This window comes from Balaenoptera acutorostrata, chromosome 20 (assembly GCF_949987535.1).
Source record: "Balaenoptera acutorostrata chromosome 20, mBalAcu1.1, whole genome shotgun sequence".
In the NCBI taxonomy this organism is placed as follows: domain Eukaryota; kingdom Metazoa; phylum Chordata; class Mammalia; order Artiodactyla; family Balaenopteridae; genus Balaenoptera; species Balaenoptera acutorostrata.
Genome location: NC_080083.1, coordinates 21,738,509 through 21,762,268, shown reverse-complemented (window position 1 = coordinate 21,762,268; position 23,760 = coordinate 21,738,509). Strand labels below are relative to the sequence as shown.

General features: G+C 41.9%; 1 protein-coding gene across 1 annotated transcript; it reads left to right on the top strand.

Moving 5' to 3' along the window:
• Positions 1-934: 934 nt before the first annotated feature.
• On the top strand, positions 935-7,331 carry LOC103001344 (C-C motif chemokine 3-like). The gene is made up of 4 exons (XM_007190206.2): positions 935-1,018; positions 5,494-5,681; positions 6,331-6,445; positions 6,838-7,331. The coding sequence occupies exons 2-4, from the start codon at positions 5,615-5,617 to the stop codon at positions 6,926-6,928; spliced, it is 273 nt and encodes a 90-aa protein (XP_007190268.1). The 5' UTR covers positions 935-1,018; positions 5,494-5,614; the 3' UTR covers positions 6,929-7,331.
• Positions 7,332-23,760: the final 16,429 nt, after the last annotated feature.

Sequence of the window (23,760 nt, the reverse complement as noted above, 5' to 3'; positions counted from 1 at the left end):
AGGGGACAGGGCAAAAGAAAGGGAGGACAGACTCACGGGGGGCTGCGGCGAGGAGCAGGACAGCCAGGGTGGCCCCGGGGACCTCCATAATGCTTGACAGCTGAGTGAAAGCCCAAGTGGTGGCCAAGTAGAGTTGGGACTTGGCGACTCGAGGCTGCAGCCTCCTTCTGGGGTCTAAGCCATGTCCCCTCTTTATAGGCAGCCTTGGGGCATTCGAAAATGGAAACTTGGGGAGACCAAGGGGGAAATTTTTTATCACTCTGTTGGGATCATGCAGCGAATTGCAGAAGCCAGGAAAGCTTCGGGTCGCCACAAAGGTTCAGGCTATTTGCAAGAATGGTTGTGTTGCTTACTTGATGGGGAAATGGTTTCCACAGTGAGAGGAGGTGAGAGGCTGGTGTGACCCTGTGACCAGGTTAGGTGGCGCCTTCTCATGAGAGCAGATCTGTAGACAAAGCATCTCTCCCACAGGGCTGGACCGTCTGGTACTCACCCCAGCTGACGGCACAGCTGTGATGTAGATGATAATGCCACAGAGTCTTAAGAAGCACACCCCAAGCTAAAACCATAGCCTGGATGGAGACAGCAGAACTGGAGAAGCCTCAGCTACAGAAGGGGCCAGATTGAGGCCGGCCTTTCAGACTTTGGCTCATTCCTCAAACATTCTACCTTAAACTTTTGACTGCTGAGGCATCCACTTCAAAGAAGTCTATCTCGAATAAGCACATTGCCCAATACACAACTAGATAAAGGGCCAGGCTGCCCTACCCATGAAGTTCCCCTTTTAGAAAGTTCTGGGTGACCTAGATAACTGACCACTTGAGTGACCCCACTTTTCCCTTCCCTGCTGTAATTTCCTCTCTTATCTTTTAAATTCACCAATAAAGAGTGAACCCATGAAACCCTGGGCACCCCACCCTCGCCCCAATAAAGGCAGAAGCCCAGGTCCGAGCTCTCTTATTCTCTACTGGCAACCTCGCTGTGCGGCCCCAGCAGTGCCGTGTACCTTCCAGGACCTGTGAGTAACGAACCTTGTCTTTTCAAAGTCCTCTGATGTTTGTTGCTGAGGTGGGTCTTGCAGTCATAATAAGAACCACAGTGGCTGGTCCAGCCTCAACTTTGGCTCTGGTCAGGGAAATGTCTGTGGGGCTCCCACAAGGAGTACAGCCCAGGTGAGATCCTGCAGGGCATTCTGAATTGTAACATCACCATCAACAGGCTGAGACTGACACAGAACAGCTGGTCCCTGGCTTAGCCTTAAAATGTTGTTACCCTTTGAACAGCAAAGCTCTCTGCCAGGGATCTATCTTATGGATATAAACACAAAGATGATGTCCTAGGCATAATGGTGTTTGTCACAGCTTATTTATAACAATTAAAAGATGAGCTACAATTAAATACATGATGGTGTATTCACCTCTTGCAATAATAAGTCGCCCTTAGAAACTGTGAAAGTAAAGAAATTTTAAAAGGAAGTCCTTGTTACTTAAAAATCCTAGAACATTTCCTGTTTCCTTATTGTAAAGTCAAGCTGGCATTTCCAGGGTTTGCCTGGCAGCTCAATAATGTCATCAAGGACTCCCTTCTTAAACATGTCCCCTTCCCCCATTATTTCATTGGCTTTTCTTCTTTGGGCTTGTCACCTCATGGTGATGAAATGGCAGCTGCTGCTCAGGTATCACATCTTCACAAAAAGTCTCAACCACAGGCATAGGAGGGAGTCTCACAGGAGTAGAGAAAAAACAATGTTGCTAGTGTTTTTAATTCAAATTGGGTTTTTTTTCATAATTTATAATGTTAACTGTAGATGACCCTCAAAAGTGGTAAAAGCTAATTTTAACTAGATATAAAATAAAGAAAAAAAACTTGTTTCATTTCTGAAAGCTGGGTAGGCATGGCAAGTGCAAGTAAGGATGTGGGAGGTTTTTGTCCACATTCTTCCTGTCTTTTTGTGGCATAAATGTATTCTGAGGCATAATCTGAGTAAAATTACATTCCTTAAAGGTAGGAAAAATTCTATTACCCAAACCTAACCACTATTAATTTGGTTTATTTCTTTCAAGTGCATTTTCCCCTAGGCTTATTCCATTTACTTACTTGCTTTTTTTACCTCTTTTTACTATGTGTCTGCGAGGAGAAGGGACATTACTGTAGTCATGATGTGGATGCAATTTTGTATTTTTCTTATTTATACCTAACATTACAAGACTTTTCCAAATCATTCCAGTATTTTTAAGAGCTGCCTAATTTACTCAACCATCAGCCTAGTGCATTTATATTATCACGTACTATTGTAGCACATTTGGACTGGTTCCAATTTTTAATTGCTATAAATAAACTGCACCAAACATCTATATGCATAAAACTTTTTCCATAAATGAAGTTATTTTCCATAGGATATTTTCCTAGCTATAGACTTTCTGAGTCAAAAAATAAGAACAATTAAGGCTCCTGATCTATAGAGGCACCCTATATCTAATGCATGTTCATTTCTATACCCTATTGTTAAACCCAGTGACGACACATTGTAGGGACTTGTGAATGTTTGATGATTGAAACAGTGATTAAAAAGCTGATCTCATCTATTTTGTCTTGCCTGTAGCCCAGGCTTCCCCGATTCCATTCTGTCCATCTGGGACTGGATCAAACATGGCTCAGGCTACTTTAGACTCTGTGGCATCATTAGATATGTCACGGTCAAAACACCTGTGAAGAACATTAGAAATGTCTGCTCTGAGGAAGGAAAAAAGGAATGGTATGGGCCATAAAGAACTGTTCTTGGTAGAAAGAACCAGCTAAGCTTGGTCCCCCAGTGACAACAACTCCTGTCTTCCCCCGTTTTTGGTGAATCACTTCCTTAGAAGCACTCTGAGCAACATGATGTCATGGTCCTTTCCACCCAGGGTGCGGTTTTCATTGCGACTTGTGTGCTCACGATGCTGTGGCATTACCCATAGATGTCACCTTGTATGATCAGAAGAGCTGTAGCAAAGCATCAGATCTGCTCTGTGGGTGGAACCATTAATCTCTAGATCTTTCCATGTACTTATAGCTCTAACCCTAACATCATCTCACCTCCTGTCACTGTCCAAAACATTTCCATCCAATCAGCCCCAACAAGTGAGCAACTGAGCTCTTCTTGGATGCCCTGAACCTCCGTGTGACCCCAGGGACCCCGACATGTGCAACTCATAACATGACACCATCCGACAACTTCCGATCTGGTCATCCCCAGCCTCTAGCTTCTCATGCTTCAGAGTTGCTTATAAAGGGACAAGGATACAGGATGGACTCCAGAAGGATGGAGGCAGCAGCAAGTGCCCAGTCCTATCGTGGCTTTGCCCTCTGCCTGCCCATCACTGATGAGTTCCCCATGGCTGCCCTTGTTCACCATCTCCTCACCAGGGCCCTCAGCTCACAAGTCTTGTCTGTATCGCAAGACTCTCTGCACCCTCATCCTTTCTCCCTTTTAGAATTGTTTCCCAATGCTCTGGATGGATGTCTAAACCATGTTACTTAAGCCCTATGGTTGAGATTCCCTACGTGAAAGCAAAGAATTCACAGAAGTTTTCAAAATATTCTGAACTATTTCCCAAGAAGTTTTAGCTCGCCTAGCCTCTGGATCTAAAAGGCAGACGAGCACTAGGACCCATTTTTAGTGGGGAAAATTGAGGTCTAATGCAGTCATTAACAAGATGCAAATGCCAGGTCCAGCTGGTTCCTAGGATGAGCCAAATGACATATTCCCTCAGCTCTCCCAAGGAGCTCCACGCTTTGGGTGATGTACAGAAGGTGGCATCTTGCTGGGAAATGTCTCTATGCACCAGATGAAGTTCCCCCGAAAGAGACGGAACAAGGGCTCACTGTTCCTATAGCTATATTCCCTGAAGAGGGAGCCAGAGACTGAGAACAAGACAGGCAGAGATTCAAAACAAAAATTCAAGGTAGGGACTTCCCTGGTGGCGCAGTGGTTAAGAATCCACCTGCCAATGCAGTGGACACAGGTTCGATCCCTGGTCCGGGAAGATCCCACATGCTGTGGAGCAACTAAGCCCGTGCACCACAACTACTGAGCCTGTGCTCTGGAGCCTGCGAGCCACAACTACTGAAGACTGCATGCCTAGAGCCCGTGCTCTGCAACAAGAGAAGCCACCACAGTGAGAAGCCCGCGCACAGCAACGAAGAGTAGCCCCTGCTCTCCGCAACTAGAGAAAGCTCGCACACAGCAACGAAGACCCAACGCAGCCAAAAATAAATTAATTAATTAATTTTTAAAAATTCAAGGTAAAGAAGAAATGCTTAGTTTCCTCGGTTTGTTTGTGCCCTACTCTGCAGCCCTGAGCTCTGACATCTCCACCAACTTCTAGGTGGCCCCCTCCCAGGGTGGAAAAAATTGATTAGGCTTTTCTCGGGCTCTTGATTGCCACTTCTTCACAGTTAGGGCAGACACCTCAGTGCCTGCTGCTTCTCTTATTTCTCTCCAGATCTGTCACAAATTTGTTCATGGTCATGGTGACACACACAGCCAGTTTTCCTACCCTGGTATAATATCGGTATCACTCCTCCTTCCTAGAGACAGGCAGGGCTTGTGGAGGAGAGCCAACCCATGGGACATGGGGTGAGGAGCAGACAGGCATATTTCTTTCTGGTTTTTTCTTCCTCTTCTCAGGAGTTTTTTTGCATCTTGCTTGTTAATATTTAATATTAAAAATTAAGTCTTTTCATGTCATTCTATTTGTTTAAGAGGCTGGCACTAGACTCTTAAACATTAGCCATTATGTCTATCAGTGGGTTTACTTTATCATTCCAGCATTGTAGAATATGTAGTTTGGTGTCAATTACTTAATCATAGATAAGCTGCACCAAATAACACTGTCCTTAAAATTTTCCCTGTTTTGTGAGTTCATTTCCATAGGATAGATTCTGAAAAAATAGAATTTCTGGCTCAAATAATATGGACATTTTTAAGGCTGGACCCTTATCCAGCGTTAAATCCAGACTTCATTGTAGGTATGCAATGAGTATTTGACAAATAGACCATTACTGGAAAGCTAATCCTTATTTCCACCATTCTTGTACCTCCAGCCTTTCCAATTCTCTTCTTTCCATCTAGGGTGCACTTAAGCTTGGCTTATCCTTCTTGAGACTCAGTGGCATTTTTACATGTCACATTTATACACTTAGGACAATTGTGGGAGCCCATCAGAGCATCCTGCTCTGTGGAAGAAGGCTGTGATCACTCACTACAGAGAGGTATCTGTCACGTGGAAAGGAAACAGCTAAGAATGATCCCCGGGCGATGCCAACTCCTGGTCCCCCATCTGGAGAAACAACTTCCTCATAAGCACCCAAGCAAATTGGCAATTGAACCATTGCTATGTGCACCCGAAACCTCTCTAGTAACCACAGGCAACGCTGGGTTATACAACTCACACGACACCACTACACTTAAAATTCCTTGCTTAGGCACCTCCGATTTTTATGTTCCCGCAGCCCAGGACCACCTATTAAAAGGAGCAAAGATAGCTCACATCCCAGAAGGAGGCCAGCAGTAGGGAGTTCCCAAGCCCCATCTCAGCTCTGCCCACGCTCTTCTGCCTGCCTGTCCCACATCATGAAGGTCCTCGTGGCTACCATCTTTGTCCTTCTCTGCACCATGGCCCTCTGCTCCTATGTACAAGGTGAGTCTGTTACCTGCTCTCCTTTAATCGTTGCTACCCACACTCTGGTCTGAAGTTTGGTCCAAGTGCTGTGGCCTAAGAACCCCCATGTGAAATTAAAGAACCTCAAACGGGGTTTCAAAAATGACATGGTTGTTTTCTTCAAGAAGGTTTGAAAGCTTCTATTGATTTGGGCTTCAGGATGGAGTTAGGAGAGGTTTTATCCTACTTTTTAGATGAGAATATTGAAGTCTAATACATTTGCTTATTAGCATGAGGTAGAATCCAGGTCTATTTAGATCCTGGTGGTAAGTTTCAGAATCCCACTTCAGCGATTCCCAGGAGTTGTGAAAATCGTTCATACTTTAACTCAGCCATCTTATCTTTTAATTGATCAGAAAAAAATTCCACAAAGAGAGTTAGGAGGAGGGAGTAGACTATCTAGGGTTTAGTTCCCTGTAGAGAAAGATAGAGACCAAAATGGAGTGACAAGACCAAAAACAAGACGAGGGAAAATAATGAGAAACAAACAAACGAAAGAATCAAATGCTTTCCCGTTTCCTTTACCCCCAAGCCTCAGCTCTGAGCTACGCTGTCTCTCTCCACTTCTTCCTGATCCTCTGGGGCTTGCCTGTACTCCTGAGTAACTGTTGTCCTTGCTCCCCCACAGAAAGGGTTTACAGCCCACCCACCTGCTGCTTCACCTACACCTCCCAGAAAATCCCCCGTGGAAAAGTGGTTAACTATTTTAAGACCAGCAGCCAGTGCCCCAGACCTGGTATCGTGTAAGTGTCAGCCCTCCTGCTCAGCCCTGGGGAGACACAGGACGTGGAGGTGGGGGAGTATCCACAGGAGTCAGAGCAGGGAGCGGATCTCCAGCGTACCGGCTCATGGATAAGGAGCCATCCTGGGAAGGCGCCCAGCCCTCTGGGGGCTTTTTGTGCATGCAGGACACACAGAGAGGCCACTGGGCTGTTTCCTGACATGGGATGGGGCCTGCCGGGAGCCAGGGAGGATGTGTCCAGAAGTAGAGGGAAGAGAGGAGAGAAAGAGACAGCAGAAAGGAGATGACCTGAGGTTATCTCCATAAATCCCATAGGGATGAAGATGAAGGGGCCAGAGCTGGTCAAGAACATCCTTACTCATTCTCTGTATAATACTTCTGCCCTCTCCACAGCTTATTCACCAGAAAGGGCCTATATATCTGTGCCAATCCCACGGACAACTGGGTCCAGGAATACTTCAGGGACCTGGAGAAGAACCCCTGAGTGGTCCAGAAGGAACCTGTTAGAGGTATGGGTAGATTGGGCAGCAGGGACCTGAACCAGGAGATTGCAACCCCAGAAGTTCCCTCTCCTGAGTCCCTCTCCCCTCCACTAACCACATTCTGAAAACTTTCTTTAATTTAGTTAAGCTAGTTAAATATTGTATTTCATTTTATTCATTTGATGCTTTCTCTGAGAAATCATATGACACCCTCTCATTCCCAAGTCCCTTCCTAGTCAATCATACAGTGGTTGACTCATATTTGGGATGATGGTGAATGACTGTACTCCTGTATCTGGGTAGACATTGGACCAAACCCATCAACAGATGCTTACTGAGTTTTTATGAGCCTTTTACTCTGTTCAAAATGTCAGAATAATAAAGATTCTTTTTGTTTCCTAAATATATCTTGGAATTCTGGTTATTCTTTTTTTCCCCTGACAAATCAGTTTCATTGGTTGGAAAGAATAAGAAAGAATGATTAGAGGCATCTGAGTAGAAAGGGAAGGCAAGAGAATGAGGATATGTTATCCCAACAACACCAGGCTTTATACCAGGGAAACATTTCTCATAGGCTAAAAAAGAAGCAACGTATTAAAAACAAATGCAAAGGGGCTTCCCTGGTGGCGCAGTGGTTGAGAATCTGCCTGCTAATGCAGGGGACACGGGTTCGAGCCCTGGTCTGGGAAGATCCCACATGCCACGGAGCAGCTGGGCCCGTGAGCCACAACTACTGAGCCTGCGCGTCTGGAGCCTGTGCCCCGCAACGGGAGGGGCTGCGATAGTGAGAGGCCCGCGCACCGCGATGAAGAGCGGTCCCCGCACCGCGATGAAGAGTGGCCCCCGCTTGCCGTAACCAGAGAAAGCCCTCGCACGAACCGAAGACCCAACACAGCCAAAAATAAATAAATAAATAAATAAAGTAGCTATAAAATTAAAAAAAAAAAAAAAAAAAAAAAAAAAACAAATGCAAATTTATATGCACCAGGGAAATCCATCACTTACATTGCACCAAAGCAAAGCACTCGATCATGCATATTTATGTATTTTCATAAATTCAGCTTTCTTAAGAATAAAGACTAACAGTTTTTGAGGACTTACTATGAACCACAGCCTGTACTAAGGGATTTACATGCATTGTCTATTCTTCAAAATCACTGTGTTGTGTATACTCTGATTATCTTCCTTTGACATATGAGAAAACAGAGTTTCAGTGAGCTTGCCCAAGGTCACACAGCTAGTAACTCTGTGGTCAAACCTGCAGATGAGAGCAAGTCCCACACTCTTAAACACTAGGAAATTCTCTCTCAGTGTTCCACCTGAAGCAGAGTTACCGGGAATGCACAATTCTCTGATAAGAGACAGCCTACCTCAGCAAATGAGAAGTAAGGAATTGTTGGTTTAAGACCCCAGAGAGTATAGAAATCCAGAGATGTGAGCCTGGCACTGAGACCTCTTCTAGACTGAGGATGTTTGCAATTCAGAAGAGGTGGCTAAGAAGGTGAGCTGAACATTTCTCAGCCTTGCCAGGCTGGAGGAAAACAAAGTCCAGGTTTGCCCAAGTGAAGGGACTGTAAGAAACCATCCTCTGTTTGGGCTGTTGGCTTAGGAGTAAAAGTAAATTAGAAGAGAACCATCCCTTGAACAGACAGGAGGCCAGCTCCAGTCACCTGGGTGGTTTAGAAAATCTCAAACTCTAAAATGTTTTTAAACGTGATCCCAGATGCTAATGCTAATGCCTTACAAAGAAGCTTGAGCTTTTTGGCATGGAACTGGAAACTATAATGAGTATCATTGCAGATTTGTAAAAGTCAGAAATAAATTCTGGAACTGAAAAACGCAAAAACTGAAATAAAAACTCAGAGCAGATTAAACCCAACTGAAGAAATATCGGTAAATTTAAAACATATCAAAGTGAAGCAAGGAGAAACAGAAGAAAAAAAAATACAAAAAGAAGATAAGAGAACATGGAGGATAGAGTAGGGCATCTGTCATCTGGTTAATTGGAATCTCAAAATGAGAGGAGAGAGAGAATGAGACAGCAAATGGATCTGAAGAGATAATGGCTAAAAGTTTTACAAAACTGATGAAAGATATAATTCTGAAGATTCAAGGAGGGAAGGAGGGAGGGCATCATCCCCGTTGCTATCAGTGGGCCAAGTTTTGTGACAGCCACTCCTACCATCAGTCCTAACCTACAGAGGAGAAATACAACTGATGCTGGTGCCTGTCTCACCAGTGAATCCTGATGGCTTTGATGAATAGTGTGTTCTCTGGGACTTCCCATGGAACATAATCTGGTGGGTCTTTCAGCCTCACATGGTATATATACTTCAGCATGCCCACTTCCATGGTCATCTTCATCCCTTCCTTCTCCATCTGTCATGGCAATTCAAGTATTTTAACTTCACTCAGCATGAACCATTGCTTTCTCCAGGCTTCTGGAGCTTTCCTGGCTGCACATTTGCACCAACCTCTGGGATCCTTGCCAGGAAGTTATAGTCTATATCCAGAAAGAGAACTCCCTGGTCAATAAGCTCCCTCAATCCATTCTTGTGTTCCAGCTTCCTTGATCAACCACCCGCAAAGTCCAAACCCAAGGTAATCTCCCAGTTCAGGCTGGTACATGCTTGCTAAATTTTGCTGTTCCTTTGGAATATAGTCCCTTTTCTCCCTTATCAGAAATATAATTTACTGACATGAGAAGTCTATGTAACAAAAATATATGGAAAATATGAATGGTCTTATTTCTATTAAGGAATTAACATCAGTAATTTAAATCCTTGGCAAAAAACAAAACAAAACAAAACAAAAAACTTCATACCTATTTGGCTTCAAAAGCAAGTTCTACCAAATAATAATGGAAGAGATAATGGAGAAAGAGTAACTTTTTTAACAAATGGTGCCAGAGAAACTGGACATTCATAGAACAAAAACAAACAAACATAACCAAAAAACCTTGACCTTAACTTCACATCTTACACAAAAATTAACTCAAAATGGATCATGGACTAAAATGTAACACATAAAACTACAAAACTTTTAGGAAAAACATAGGAGAAAATCTTCAGGACCTAAGACAAGGCAAAAAGTTCTCAGCTTTGATACCAAAAGCACAACCCATAAAATGAAAAATCGATAAATTGGACCGCATCAATTTTAAACTTTTGCTCTTCAAAAGACTCAGTCAAGAAGATGAAAAGACAAGCTATACAATGGGAGGAAATGTCTACAAACCACATATTTGACAAAGGACTTGTATTTGGAATATATAAAGAATTCTCAAATCTCAACAGTAAACAAACAATCCAATCAGAAAATGGACAAAAGTCATGAACAGACATTTCATTGAAGAGGATATACAGATGGCAAATAAGCAATGGTTTTGTGATATTTTTTAATCCTTATTTTTTAAAGATAAAGGTTCAAATAGTGCAGTAGGCAGAATAATGACCCCCCTCCCAAAGAGGTCCACGTCCTAATCTCTAGAACCTGTGAATATGTTACATTACACAGCAAGGAGGAATCAAGATTGCTATCAACTGACTTTGAGATGGGGAGATTACCCTGGATTATCTGCGTGGGTCCAATGTAATCACAAGGATCCTTATAAGGGTGGCAGGAGTGTCAGAGTCGGAGTGATGCAATGTGAGAAAGACTTGACCAGAAATTGCTGGCTACAGATAAGGAATGTGGGCAATCTCTAGAAGCCAAAAAAGACAAGGAAATGTATCCTCTCTTGGAGCCTCCAAAAAGGAAGGCAGCCCTGCAGACACCTTGATTTTAACCCATTGAGACCCATTTCAGACTTTTGAAATAAATTTGTGTTGTTTTAAGCCAGTGAGTTTGGGGTCATTTGTTACAGCAGCAACAAGAATCTAATACAACTGAATCACTGTGCTGTACACCTGAATCTTAGATGATATTATAAATCAACTACATTGATTTAATCAACTTCAATTAAAATTTTTTACAATATATAAACATAAAAAATAAGAAGCTAATACAAATACTTACAGATAAAATGATACTATGGTGCTTTTAAAACATGGCCACGATTTCTTTGACACTCCTCTCCTGGAGAGGTAGGCGTCTAGTTCCCCTCTCCTTGAATCTGGACAGGCCTTGTGACTGCTTTGACCAATAGATTATGTTGGAAGAGGTACAATGGGACTTCTGTGGCTAGGTCATAAAAAGCCATCCAGCTTCCACCTTATTCACCAGGAACAGTCATCTTTGACCCCTAAGACTGCCATCTGGAAGGGCCACATGTACACAGCTCCAGTTGACAGTCCCAGGTGAGCCTGTCCTGCAACTGTCCTAGCCCAGGCACCAGACGTGACCAAGGAAGCTATGTTAGAAGTGGATCTTCCAGGCCAGATGGTGAGGGTTATTTTTAAACTGGACTGCTTGTGGCATCATCATATATATCACACCTACGCAGTCAAATCAGTTTTGAAAGAACATCAGCACCTTCTGCTCTATGGGGGAGCAACAGTCAGCACACAGTTCACAGATATATCTGTCCTTGAAAGGAGGCCTGTTGCAATACAAGCTCCTGGCCACCCACTAACTAGGGATTCTTCAGAAGGACCCCAGAAAACAAATAATTTCATCAGAAGTGTCCCCAACCAATGGAGAAATTGAGCTATTCGTGCAGATACTCTGAACCCCTCTGTTAACCAAAGGGTGTTGACAACCCTGGGTTGTGCAACTCACAGCATGACACCAGCACTATTATTAAATATTCCCCTGCAGTCACCCCCGGTTTCCATCTTCCAAGAAAAATGGCAATGGCTTGAACCCAAGGTGGTCTCTCTTTTCAAAAGTGTCCAGGCTATCATATTCTACCAAGTGGTTCAGAGAGAAAGAACAAGGCAGGTTAATCCCACTTTATAAATAAGATAATTGAGGCCAAATTCACTGAATAATTGGCAAGAGGCATACTCCAGGTCTAGTTATTTCCCCTTGGTGCAGGTAAGTTTAGGTTCATGTCAGCTATTCCCAAAAGCCCTGTTGTTTTGGAGACATAAGAGATATCTCAGGTTTGATCTCTGTTGTTTTGTGACACCATGGGCTAGATGAAATTCCCTCCCCCAAAAGACGGTAGGCCAGATAAGGCATTTTAGTGAGCTAAGTCCCCTAAAGAGTAAGAATAAAAGCCAAAATGGAGAGATAGAGAGGGAGAGAGGGGAAATTTACTAGGAAAAACCACATGCCCCAGTTCATTTAAGTTCCCCAATTTTAAGAGATGTTATGTCTTTCTAGTTCCTTCTGACCTTTTGTGGGTGGAAGGCAAGGAGAAGTTGATGTTGTTTGGCCTTTGAATGATTCAGTGTCTTGCTGTGTCTTCTCCTCAGTCTCCTGCTGATTTTGTAGCAGCAGCCAGTGCTCTAAGCAAATGTCATGTAAGGGCCACTCGTCCTGCTTATTCTTGGGTTGAGAAACTGGGAAGCCCCATAGAGGGGAGCTGCCTGCATGAGTATAGAGAAGTAGGTTGGGCACCATGGTAGAAATACTATCTCTGAGTCCATCACAGATACAGAAGAGACGCTGAGGTGTTTTCTGAGCCAGTCCAGACCCAGCACGGAACAAGGAAGAGTTGGCCAAGTGCAAAAAGAAGAGAGCAGCAGGAGGGTGGAGGGGCAATATAGGAGTAGGGGTTTAAGAGGTACAAACTGGGCTTCCCTGGTGGCGCAGTGGTTGAGAGTCTGCCTGCTAATGCAGGGGACACGGGTTCGAGCCCTGGTCTGGGAAGATCCCACATGCCGCAGAGCGGCTGGGCCCGTGAGCCACAATTACTGAGCCTGCGTGTCTGGAGCCTGCGCTCCGCAACAAGAGGGGCCGCGATGGTGAGAGGCCCGCGCACCGTGATGAAGAGTGGCCCCCACTTGCCACAACTAAAGAAAGCCCTAGCACAGAAACGAAGACCCAACATAGCAATCAATCAATCAATCAATTAATCAATAAAAAAAATATATATATATATATATATATTAAAGAGGTACAAACTATTATGTACAAAATAAGGTACAAGGAGAGGACAAATATATGGACACCAAGGGGGATAAGCAGGGTTGGGGGGGTGGTAAAAAAATAATAATAAAAGATCTTGTACCACTGTCTCCAGAAAAAAAGAAAAGCTACAAGGGTATATTGTACAATGCAGGGAACATAGCCAATATTTTATAATAACTATAAATGAAGTATAACCTGAAAATTGTGAATCACTATACTGTATACCTGTAACTTATATAATATTGTACATCAACTATGCTTCAATAAAAAATAAATAAATGCCAAAAAAAAGAGAGAGCAGGAGGGAAGCTATTTGAGGAGATCCTCACGAGAGAGTCAAGGAAATTGCGGTTCCTGAGGTATGAGAGCTGATTGCTGAGAAAGTGACAGATCCTGAGATGTCAAGTCAGAAAGAGCGAAGGGGCCATCATGGCCAAGAAATTTCCCTGCTGGTTATGTCCTTAATCATTCTGCTCTTCTTCATAGCTTCCACACTAAAAGAGATCAGTTGGTCTGTGCCAACCCCAGTGATGTCTGGGTCCAGGATTACATCAAGAACCTGGAGTTGAATCTGAGAGGTCCAGAAAGAAAGAGCCAAATCCATCAGTAGATTAGGAAGCAGAAACCTGAGCCAGAAGAATGGGACCCAGCAACTCTCTTTTATGGGTCTAAACCCCACCTCCCACTAATCAAACTCTGGAGTCTTCCATGTTTAAATTTTAATTTATTTAAATTATTTCATCTTTATTAATGTAATTCAAAATTGGAAATATGTTTTCTACTGAATGTTTTCTCCAAGAAATCACATAGTACATACTTGTTCAAGGTGACGTTGAGTGCTTGTGCTAAATCTTCTCTCTAGATATTGGGCCAAATCCATCAACAAACAAGAATTTATAAATATTCATTTTTCAACAAATAATTTGGACTTTGTACTGTTATAACCCTTTGAATAATGAAGATACTTTTATTTATTTAAAAGTAGGCTTTGGGAGGACTTCCCTGGTGGCGCAGTGGTTAAGAGTCTGCCTGCCAGCGCAGGGGACACGGGTTGGAACCCTGGTCCAGGAGGATCCCACATGCCGCGGAGCAACTAAGCCCGTGTGCCATGGCTGCTGAGCCTGCGCTCTAGAGCCTGTGAGCCACAACTGCTGAGCTCACGTGCCACAACTGCTGAAGCCCGGGTGCCTGAAGCCCGTGTTCCACCACGAGAGAGGCCGCCTCAATGAGAGGCCTGTGCACCGCAACGAGGAGTGGCCCCGGCTTGCCGTATCTAGAGAAAACACACGCTCAGCAGGGAGGACCCAACACAGCCAAGAATAAATGAATAAATAGATGGATTTATAAAATAAATAAATAAATAAATAAAATTAAAGTAAGCCTTGGATTTCTGGCCATTGTGTTGTTTCCTTGGTCATCAATAATACTGATTGAGAAGAATGAAAGGGGACGTTTAGGAAAAATGGAAGAGTGAGAAAAGATCAAAAAAGAGAAGACATGCCACCTTAATGACATTATGCCTTACAATGGAGACAGCATCCTAGAAAGCTAAAGTCAAAATATTATGTTATAAATTAAACTATAATTTCTATTTCCTAAAATAAAATCAGCACTTTACATGAACAAAAAAGCAAGACATTCCTTCATGTGCACTTTTGCTTTTTAAAAAAAAATAAATCAATCTTTCTTGAGAATAATGACATATTTATTCAGAGTCTAATATGAATTAAGAATTTTCATAGACACAAAGACATAGAAAACAAACTTATGGTAACCAACGGGGGAAGGGGGTGAATAAATTAGGAGTTTGGGATTAACAGATACACACTCCTATATATAAAATAGATAACCAACAAAGACCTACTGTATAGCACAGGGAACTATACTCAGTATTTCTTAATAATCTATAAGGGAAAAGAATCTGAAAAAGAATATATATATATATATATATTTTTTTATATATTTATATATATATATAAATATATATATATATATAACTGAATCACTGTGCTGAAACTAACACAGCACTGTAAATCAACTATACTTCAACTAAAAAATGAATAAAGGAAATGTGGTATATAAAAAAATAATAATTTTCATGTATTGGCTCATTTCATCCTCAAAATATTCCTATGATGCAAATGCTGTTGCTCCCCCAGTTGATAGATGAGGAGACAGAAGTTCAGAGAGTTTAGATTAACTTCCTTATGGCTATGTAGTTAGCAGTGTTGGATAAACCTGGGTCCATCCATGTCACATGGTCTTAACCATCAGATCCCTGTCTCTCAAGGTGTTGTTCCACCTGGAACAGATTTAACCTGACATTCCCTGTTCCCTGATGTTGGTACTCTGCTTCCAGCTAACCAAGAGATCATCTACTTGGGTGGGCAAAGGCAAGACAGTTCAAGTCCCTCTACCTATTATGGCATCTTCACTTTGCTCATGCTTATCAAGCAAAAGTCAGAGTGTAGGCAAAGTCTCTCTGCTTGCCATCTCTCTCCCTTCCCCTTACCCCTACTCAGGTACACTCAGGGCACATCAGCAAATATACTGTTTATGTTGACTCCACCTAGGCATTGAGAAGACTCCCTCCTTCTTTGATGGCACCTCCAATCTCTACAAGTATTTCCCTTGGAGTTCTCTCATTTGCTTTTATGGGAGTAGTGAAACAATAACATTCCCTGCCCTGGACAATGATTCTCTCCTCTCACTTCTCTTCAATCTCCTGCTTCAGTAGACTGGAGGGATGTAAAGAGGTATAGGGCTAGTCCTGCCAACTCCAGGGGATATCGTCTGAAGAGGGGTATATGGAATGGTCTTTTTTGGATGAGACAACAGCTTTTTGCAGCAGGATGAATCCCAACCAACATCTTATTAAATTACACAGAAAATTTCAGGAAGATGGAGGGGAGTGACACTGCCTAGAGCTGGAAAATAAAGGAGAATAAGTACTCATAAGATTACACCACAGGGACTTCCCTGGTGGCGCAGTGGTTAAGAATCTGCCTGCCAATGCAGGGGACACAGGTTCAAGCCCTGGTCCAGGAAGATCCCACATGCCGTGGAGCAACTAAGCCCATGCACCACAACTACTGAGCCTGTGCTCTAGGGCCCCTGAGCCAAACTAGTGAGCCCACGTGCCACAACTGCTGAAGCCCATGTACCTAGAGCCTGTGCTCTGCAGCAAAAGAAGCCACTGCAATGAGAAGCCCATGCACCACAACAAAGAGTAGCCCCTGCTCGCCACAACTAGAGAAAGCCCATGCACAGCAACAAAGACCCAACACAGCCATAAATAAATAAATAAATTTTAAAAAAAGATTACACCAGAACTCTGCAACTTAGATTAGAAATCACAAATATGGCCCCAACTTTAGAAAAGATATACACAACTTGTATAATGGTTAATATTCTTCACATATCAAGAAAAAATAAGAAAAATAACAAATATATTACATACTTAAGTGTATTGAATATATAATTTTGCTTCTAAAAGACATTAAAGTTTTCCCTTTTCCCATTATATTTCCTTCTTACTATTAGAATTGAAAATAAATGTTCCTCCAGAGGAGGTCTTGGTGGCACTGAATATAGCAAGTCACCAGGGAGGTTGGGGTGTAAATGAAGAGTGAGCTCCATGCCAAGTTCTCCTATCTGCAGACACGGTCAAGACTCCATCCACATCAGGACCCTTACCTTTGCTCCCTCAGACTTCCCACTATTTTTATCTCTTATGTCCAAAGACTTGTACACAAATGTTTGTGAGAGTTTTATTCAAAATATCCCCAAACTTCATTCAAAATAGAACTCAAATATTCAAGTGGTGGATGGATAAGCAAATTGTGGTACAGTCATTCTGCTATAACATGAAACGTACATTCCTAAAAATCACTGCACTATAAGAAATCATGCAATAAAAACCACAGGGTTACAGGAAAATGGGGTTGAGGCACAACACTCAAACACTTCATCAGTGACACACTGAAAAAATAGGAATCTAATAAAAATGATAGCACAGTTTTACACATGTTAAATAGTTAACATAAATACTACAACAAATATGGCACTTAACTTTGAAAAAGACCTGAAGTTTGCTTGTGGCGGTGAGAGTCAGAGGGTTACAGCCTGTGAGTTATTGTAAAGTGGTAGAAGGAGGGTTGTCTGAAGCCAGAAATTTGTAACTCCAGTTGTGGATGAGTATGGCTCATAACACATGGAGTGAACAGAGGTAGCTAGTAGGTATTTGAGGGGTGTGTGTGCATGTGTGTGTGTGTGTTGTGTATTCCTATGAGGCTTGTTCACCTGATGTTTTTCACGGATAAAATCACATGTAAGCAAATGGAATAATTTGTGTTATGCTCAACTTGTTTCCTAATATTTTAATCATATCAGAATAAATTCACATTTTCTAAACAAGCATTATAGCAGAACTGACTATACATCCATACAATAGAATATTATTCAGCAATAAGAAGGAGCCAACTACTGATACATGCAACAACATGGATAGACGTCACAAGCATAATATTAAGAATCCAGACTGAAAAGTCTATGTATCGGGCTTCCCTGGTGGCGCAGTGGTTGAGAATCTGCCTGCCAATGCAGGGGACACGGGTTCGAGCCCTGGTCTGGGAAGATCCCACATGCCGCGGAGCAACTGGGCCCGTGAGCCACAACTACTGAGCCTGCGCGTCTGGGGCTTGTGCTCCACAACAGGAGAGGCCGCGATAATGAGAGGCCCGCGCACCGCGATGAAGAGTGGCCCCCGCTTGCCACAACTAGAGAAAGCCCTCGCACAGAAACGAAGACCCAACACAGCCAAATAAATAAATAAATTTATTTAAAAAAAAAAGTCTATGTATCAAATTATTTTACTTACATAGTATTATGGAAAAGATGAAATTATAGGGACAGAAATCTGATCAGTGGTTGCCAAGGACTGGGGATGAGGGAAGGCGACTGAGTGAAAAAAGGGGCAGAAAGGAACATTTTGGAGTGATGGAAATGCCCTAAATCTGGATTGTGGTGCTAGTTACATGACTTTATGCATTTGTCAAAACTCATCAAACTGTACACTTAAAAATGATCAATTTTATATGTATTTAAACTATATCTCAATAAACATGATAATACACACATACTCATAAGAAGGCTACAAATGGAGAAAACAAAGCAAAATGAAGTAAACTCCAAAAAGTGAACTTCTGAACTTTAACTTCTAATAGCCATGTGTGGGTTAGCATAATATATTAGAATTCCAAGGAGCTCCAGACACAGAGCAAGCCTGCACCCATCTGCCAACTCTTTCCTACAAGTCTTCATGAAGACCATGATTAGCATACTAAAAGCTAGGGGTAGCAGACCTGAAAGAGAACCTCCTGAAATGTGTTGGACTCCCAGCAAGTTCGAAGCAACTACATTCCAAGGCGGGAGGGGTGGGGGAGAACAGATGAAAGAAATTCATCCAAGGTTCTCCAAGTTTTCAGCTACCAAAGGCTGAGAACATGGCAGGAAATCTGAGATAAGTCCACTCAAGGCACTATAGGCTTCAGCTATTGAAGGTAGGGGGTAGGAAAGCTGAGAAGAAATCATTCTGGAATGCTATGGGCTTTCAACTACTGAAGTCAGGGGCAGGAGAGCATAGAGAAACAACTCTGGGACATTCTACTCCTTCACAAATTATAAGGCAGCTGCCTTCCAAAATCTATGATTAGAGCAAAGAAGCAAAGAAAAAATCTCCTGAGGTACCAAAAGCCGAGAGCAGTACTATAAAGAGAAATAACCAGTGACCTAGATGGGCAAATGGGCTATAAATTAAAAAGACCTCATATGGTTCAGAAAGTTAACAGCACAAAGAGATCTTGAGAATTTTGCCAGTGCTCAGATCTCAAACCCTGCTGAAAGAAAAGTCCTGATCCTCCCCTCAGAATATTTAAAGCCAGTACAACCTGAGTCAAACTAAAGCTGCAACAAAGCCCATAGCCAATTCAACTACAGATCAGATTGAATCAGCCCCATATTTAGCAGCCTGAAAGAAGAAGAGGCATACATATTCTGGGTAAATTATTTGCTTCAGTCCCTATTGTTCTTGTATACAAAATGCCCAAAACTCAATAAAAAATTATGAGACAGGTCTAGAGGGGGGTCACTGAAGTGTGGAGTTCTGGAGTTTGGAGCCACGTAGCCGACAGGGTCTTGGTGCTCTGGTCTGGTGTCAGGCCTGAGCCTCTGAGGTGGGAGAGCTGAGTTCAGGATGTTGGACCACCAGAGACCTCCCAACCCCACATAATATCAATTGGCAAGAGCTCTCTCAGAGATCTCCATCTCAATGCTAAGACCCAGCTCCACCCAACAGCCAGGAAGCTCCAGTGCTGGATGCCCCATGCCAATCAACTAGCAAGACAGGAACAAAACCACACCCATTAGCAGAATGGCTGCCTAAAATCATACTAAGTTCACAGACACCCCAAAACACACCACTGGATGCAGCCCTGCACACCAGAAGGACAATACAGCCCCACCCACCAGAACACAGGCACCAGTCCCCTCCACCAGGAAGCCTATACAAGCCACTGGACCAACCTCACCCACTGGGGGCAGACACCAAAAACAACAGGAACTACGAACCTGCAGCTTGTGAAGAGGAGACCCCAAACACAGTAAGTTAAACAAAATGAGAAGACAGAGAAATATGCAGCAGATGAAGGAGCAAGGTAAAAACCCACCAGATCAAACAAATGATGAGGAAATAGGCAGTCTACCTGAAAAAGAATCCAGAGTAATGATAGTAAACATGATGCAAAATCTTGGAAATAGAGTGGTGAAAATACAAGAAACGTTTAACAAGGACCTAGAAGAACTAAAGAGCAAACAAACAATGATGAACAACACAATAAATGAAATTGAAAATTCTCTAGAAGGAATCAGTAGCAGAATAACTGAGGCAGAAGAACGGATAAGTGACCTGGAAGATAAAATAGTGGAAATAACTACCACAGAGCAGAATAAGGAAAAAAGAATGAAAAGAATTGAGGACAGTCTCAGAGACCTCCGGGACATTAAATGCACCAACATTCAAATTATACGGGTCCCAGAAGAAGAGAAAAAGAAAGGGTCTGAGAAAATATTTGAAGAGATTATAGTTGAAAACTTCCCTTACATGGGAAAGGAGATAGTCAATCAACTCCAGGAAGTGCAGAGAGTCCCATACAGGATAAATCCAAGGAGAAACACACCAAGACACGTATTAATCAAACTATCAAAAATTAAATACAGGGCTTCCCTGGTGGCGCAGTGGTTGAGAATCGGCCTGCTAATGCAGGGGACACGGGTTCGAGCCCTGGTCTGGGAAGATCCCACATGCCACGGAGCAGCTGGGCCCGTGAGCCACAACTACTGAGCCTGCGCGTCTGGAGCCTGTGCCCCGCAACGGGAGGGGCCGCGATAGTGAAAGGCCCGCGCACCGCGATGAAGAGCGGTCCCCGCACCGCGATGAGGAGTGGCCCCCACTTGCCGCAACTAGAGAAAGCCCTCGCACGAACCGAAGACCCAACACAGTCATAAAATAAAAATAAATAAATAAATAAATAAATAAATAAATAAAGTAGCTATAAGAGCACCAAAAAAAAAAAAAATTAAATACAAAGAAAAATATTAAAAGCAGCAAGGGGAAAGCAACAAATAACATACAAGGGAACCCCCATAAGGTTAACAGCTGATCTTTCAGCAGAAACTCTGCAAGCCAGAAGGGAGTAGCAGGACATATTTAAAGTGATGAAAGGGAAAAACCTACAACCAAGAATACTCTACCCAGCAAGGATCTCATTCAGATTTGACAGAGAAATTAAAACCTTTACAGACAAGCAAAAGTTAAGAGAATTCAGCACCACCAAGCCAGCTTTACAGCAAATACTAAAGGAACTGCTCTAGGCAGGAAACACAAGAGAAGGAAAACACCTACAATAACAAACACAAAACAATTAAGAAAATGGTAATAGGAACATACATATCGATAATTACCTTAAATGTAAATGGATTAAATGCTCTAACCAAAAGATATAGACTGGCTGAATGGATACAAAAACAAGACCCATATATATGCTGTCTACAAGAGACCCACTTCAGACCTAGGGCCACATACAGACTGAAAGTGAGAGGATGGAAAATGATATTCCATGAAAATGGAAATCAAAAGAAAGCTGGAGTAGCTATTCTCATATCAGGCAAAATAGACTTTAAAATAAAGACTATTACAAGAGAAAAGAAGGACACTACATAATGATCAAGGGATCAATCCAAGAAGAAGAAATAACAATTGTAAATATTTATGCACCCAACATAGGAGCACATCAATACATAATGCAAGTCCTAACAGCCGAAAAAGGGGAAATCGACAGTAACACAATAATATTAGGGGACTTTAACACCCCACTTTCACCAGTGGACAGATCATCCAAAATGAAAATAAATAAGGAAACACAGCTTTAAATGACACATTGAACAAGATGGACTTAATTGATATTTAGAGGATATTCCATCCAAAAACAACAGAATACACTTTCTACCAAGTACTCATGGAACATTCTCCAGGATAGATCATATCTTGGGTCACAAATCAAGCCTTGGTAAATTTAAGAAAATTGAAATAATATCAAGTATCTTTTCCAACCACAACACTATGAGACTAGATAACAACTACAGGAAAAAATAACTGTAAAAGATACAAACACATGGAGGCTAAACAATACACTACTAAATAACTAAGAGATTACTGAAGAAATCAAAGAGGAAATCAAAAAATACCTAGGAATAAATGACAATGAAAACACGATGACCCAAATCCTATGGGATGCAGCACAAGCAGTTCTAAGAGGGAAGTTTATAGCAATACAATCCTACCTCAAAAAACAAGAAACATCTCAAATAAACAACCTAACCTTACACCTAAAGCAATTAGAGAAAGAAGAACAAAAATACCCCAAAGTTAGCAGAAGGAAAGAAACCATAAAGATCAGATTAGAAATAAATGAAAAAGAAATGAAGGAAATGAGGGCAAAGATCAATAAAACTAAAATCTCGTTCTTTAAGAAGATGAACAAAATTGATACACCATTAGCTAGACGCTTCAAGAAAAAAAGAGAGAAGACTCAAATCAACAGAATTAGAAATGAAAAAGAAGTAACAACTGAAACTGCAGAAATACAAAGGATCATGAGAGATTACTACAAGCAACTATATGCCAATAAAATGGACAACCTGGAAGAAATGAACAAATTCTTAGAAAAGCACAACCTTCTGAGACTGAACCAGGAAGAAATACAAAATATAAACAGACCAATCACAAGCACTGAAATTGAGACTGTGATTAAAAATCTTCCAACAAACAAAAGCCCAGGACCAGATGGCGTCACAGGTGAATTCTATCAAACATTTAGAGAAGAGCTAACACCTATCCTTCTCAAACTCTTCCAAAATATAGCAGAGGGAGAAACACTCCCAAACGCATTCTACGATGCCACCATCACCCTGATACCAAACCAGACAAAGATGTCACAAAAAAAGAAAACTACAGGCCAATATCATTGACAAACATAGATGCAAAAATCCTCAACCAAATACCAGCAAACAGAATCCAACGGCACATGAAAAGGATCATACACCATGATCAAGTGGGGTTTATCCCAGGAATGTAAGGATTCTTCAATATACGCAAGTCAAACAATGTGATACACCATATTAACAAATTGAAGAATAAAAACCATATGATCATCTCAAAAGATGCAGAAAAAGCTTTTGACAAAATTCAACACCCATTTTTGATAAAAACTCTGCAGAAAGTGGGCAAAGAGGGAAACTACCTCAACATAATAAAGGCCATATACGACAAACCCACAGCAAACATCATTCTCAGTGGTGAAAAACTGAAAGCATTTCCTCTAAGATCAGGAATAAGACAAGGATGTCCACTCTCACCACTATTATTCAACATAGTTTTGGAAGTTTTAGCCACAGCAATCAGAGAAGAAAAGGAAATAAAAGGAATACAATTGGAAAAGAAGAAGTAAAACTCACTGTTTGCAGATGACACAATACTGTACATAGAAAATCCTAAAGATGCTACCAGAAAACTACTAGAGCTAATCAATGAATTTGGTAAAGTTGCAGGATACAAAATTAATGCACAGAAATCTCTTGCATCCCTATACACTAATGATGAAAAATCTGAAAGAGAAATTAAGGAAACACTCCCATATACCATTTCAACAAAAAGAATAAAATACCTGGGAATAAACCTACATAGAGAGACAAAAGACTTGTATGCAGAAAACTATAAGATACTGATGAAAGAAATTAAAGACGATACAAAGAGAGGGAGAGATATACCATGTTCTTGGATTGGAAGAATCAACATTGTGAAAATGACTATACTATCCAAAGCAATCTATAGATTCAGTGAAACCCCTATCAAACTACCAATGGCATTTTTCACAGAACTAGAATTAAAAATTTCACAATTTGTATGGAAACACAAAAGACCCCAAATAGCCAAAGCAAACTTGAGAAAGAAAAATGGAGCTGGAAGAATCAGGCTCCCTGACTTCAGACTATACTACAAAGCTACAGTAATCAAGACAGTATGGTACTGGCACAAAAACAGAAATATAGATCAATGGAACAGGATAGAAAGCCCAGAGATAAACGCACGCACCTATGGTCACCTTATCTTTGATAAAGGAGGCAAGCATATACAGTGGAGAAAAGACAGCCTCTTCAATGAGTGGTGCTGGGAAAACTGGACAGGTACATGTAAAAGTAC

What these genes read in the sequence shown, in the direction of transcription:
- LOC103001344 (XM_007190206.2), top strand. Translation starts at nt 5,615, where the DNA reads ATGAAGGTCCTCGTGGCTACCATCTTTGTCCTTCTCTGCACCATGGCC. An exon ending in CCTCTGCTCCTATGTACAAG is followed by an intron (nt 5,682 to 6,330) that starts GTGAGTCTGTTA and finishes GCTCCCCCACAG; the next exon opens with AAAGGGTTTACAGCCCACCC. An exon ending in TGCCCCAGACCTGGTATCGT is followed by an intron (nt 6,446 to 6,837) that starts GTAAGTGTCAGC and finishes CCCTCTCCACAG; the next exon opens with CTTATTCACCAGAAAGGGCC.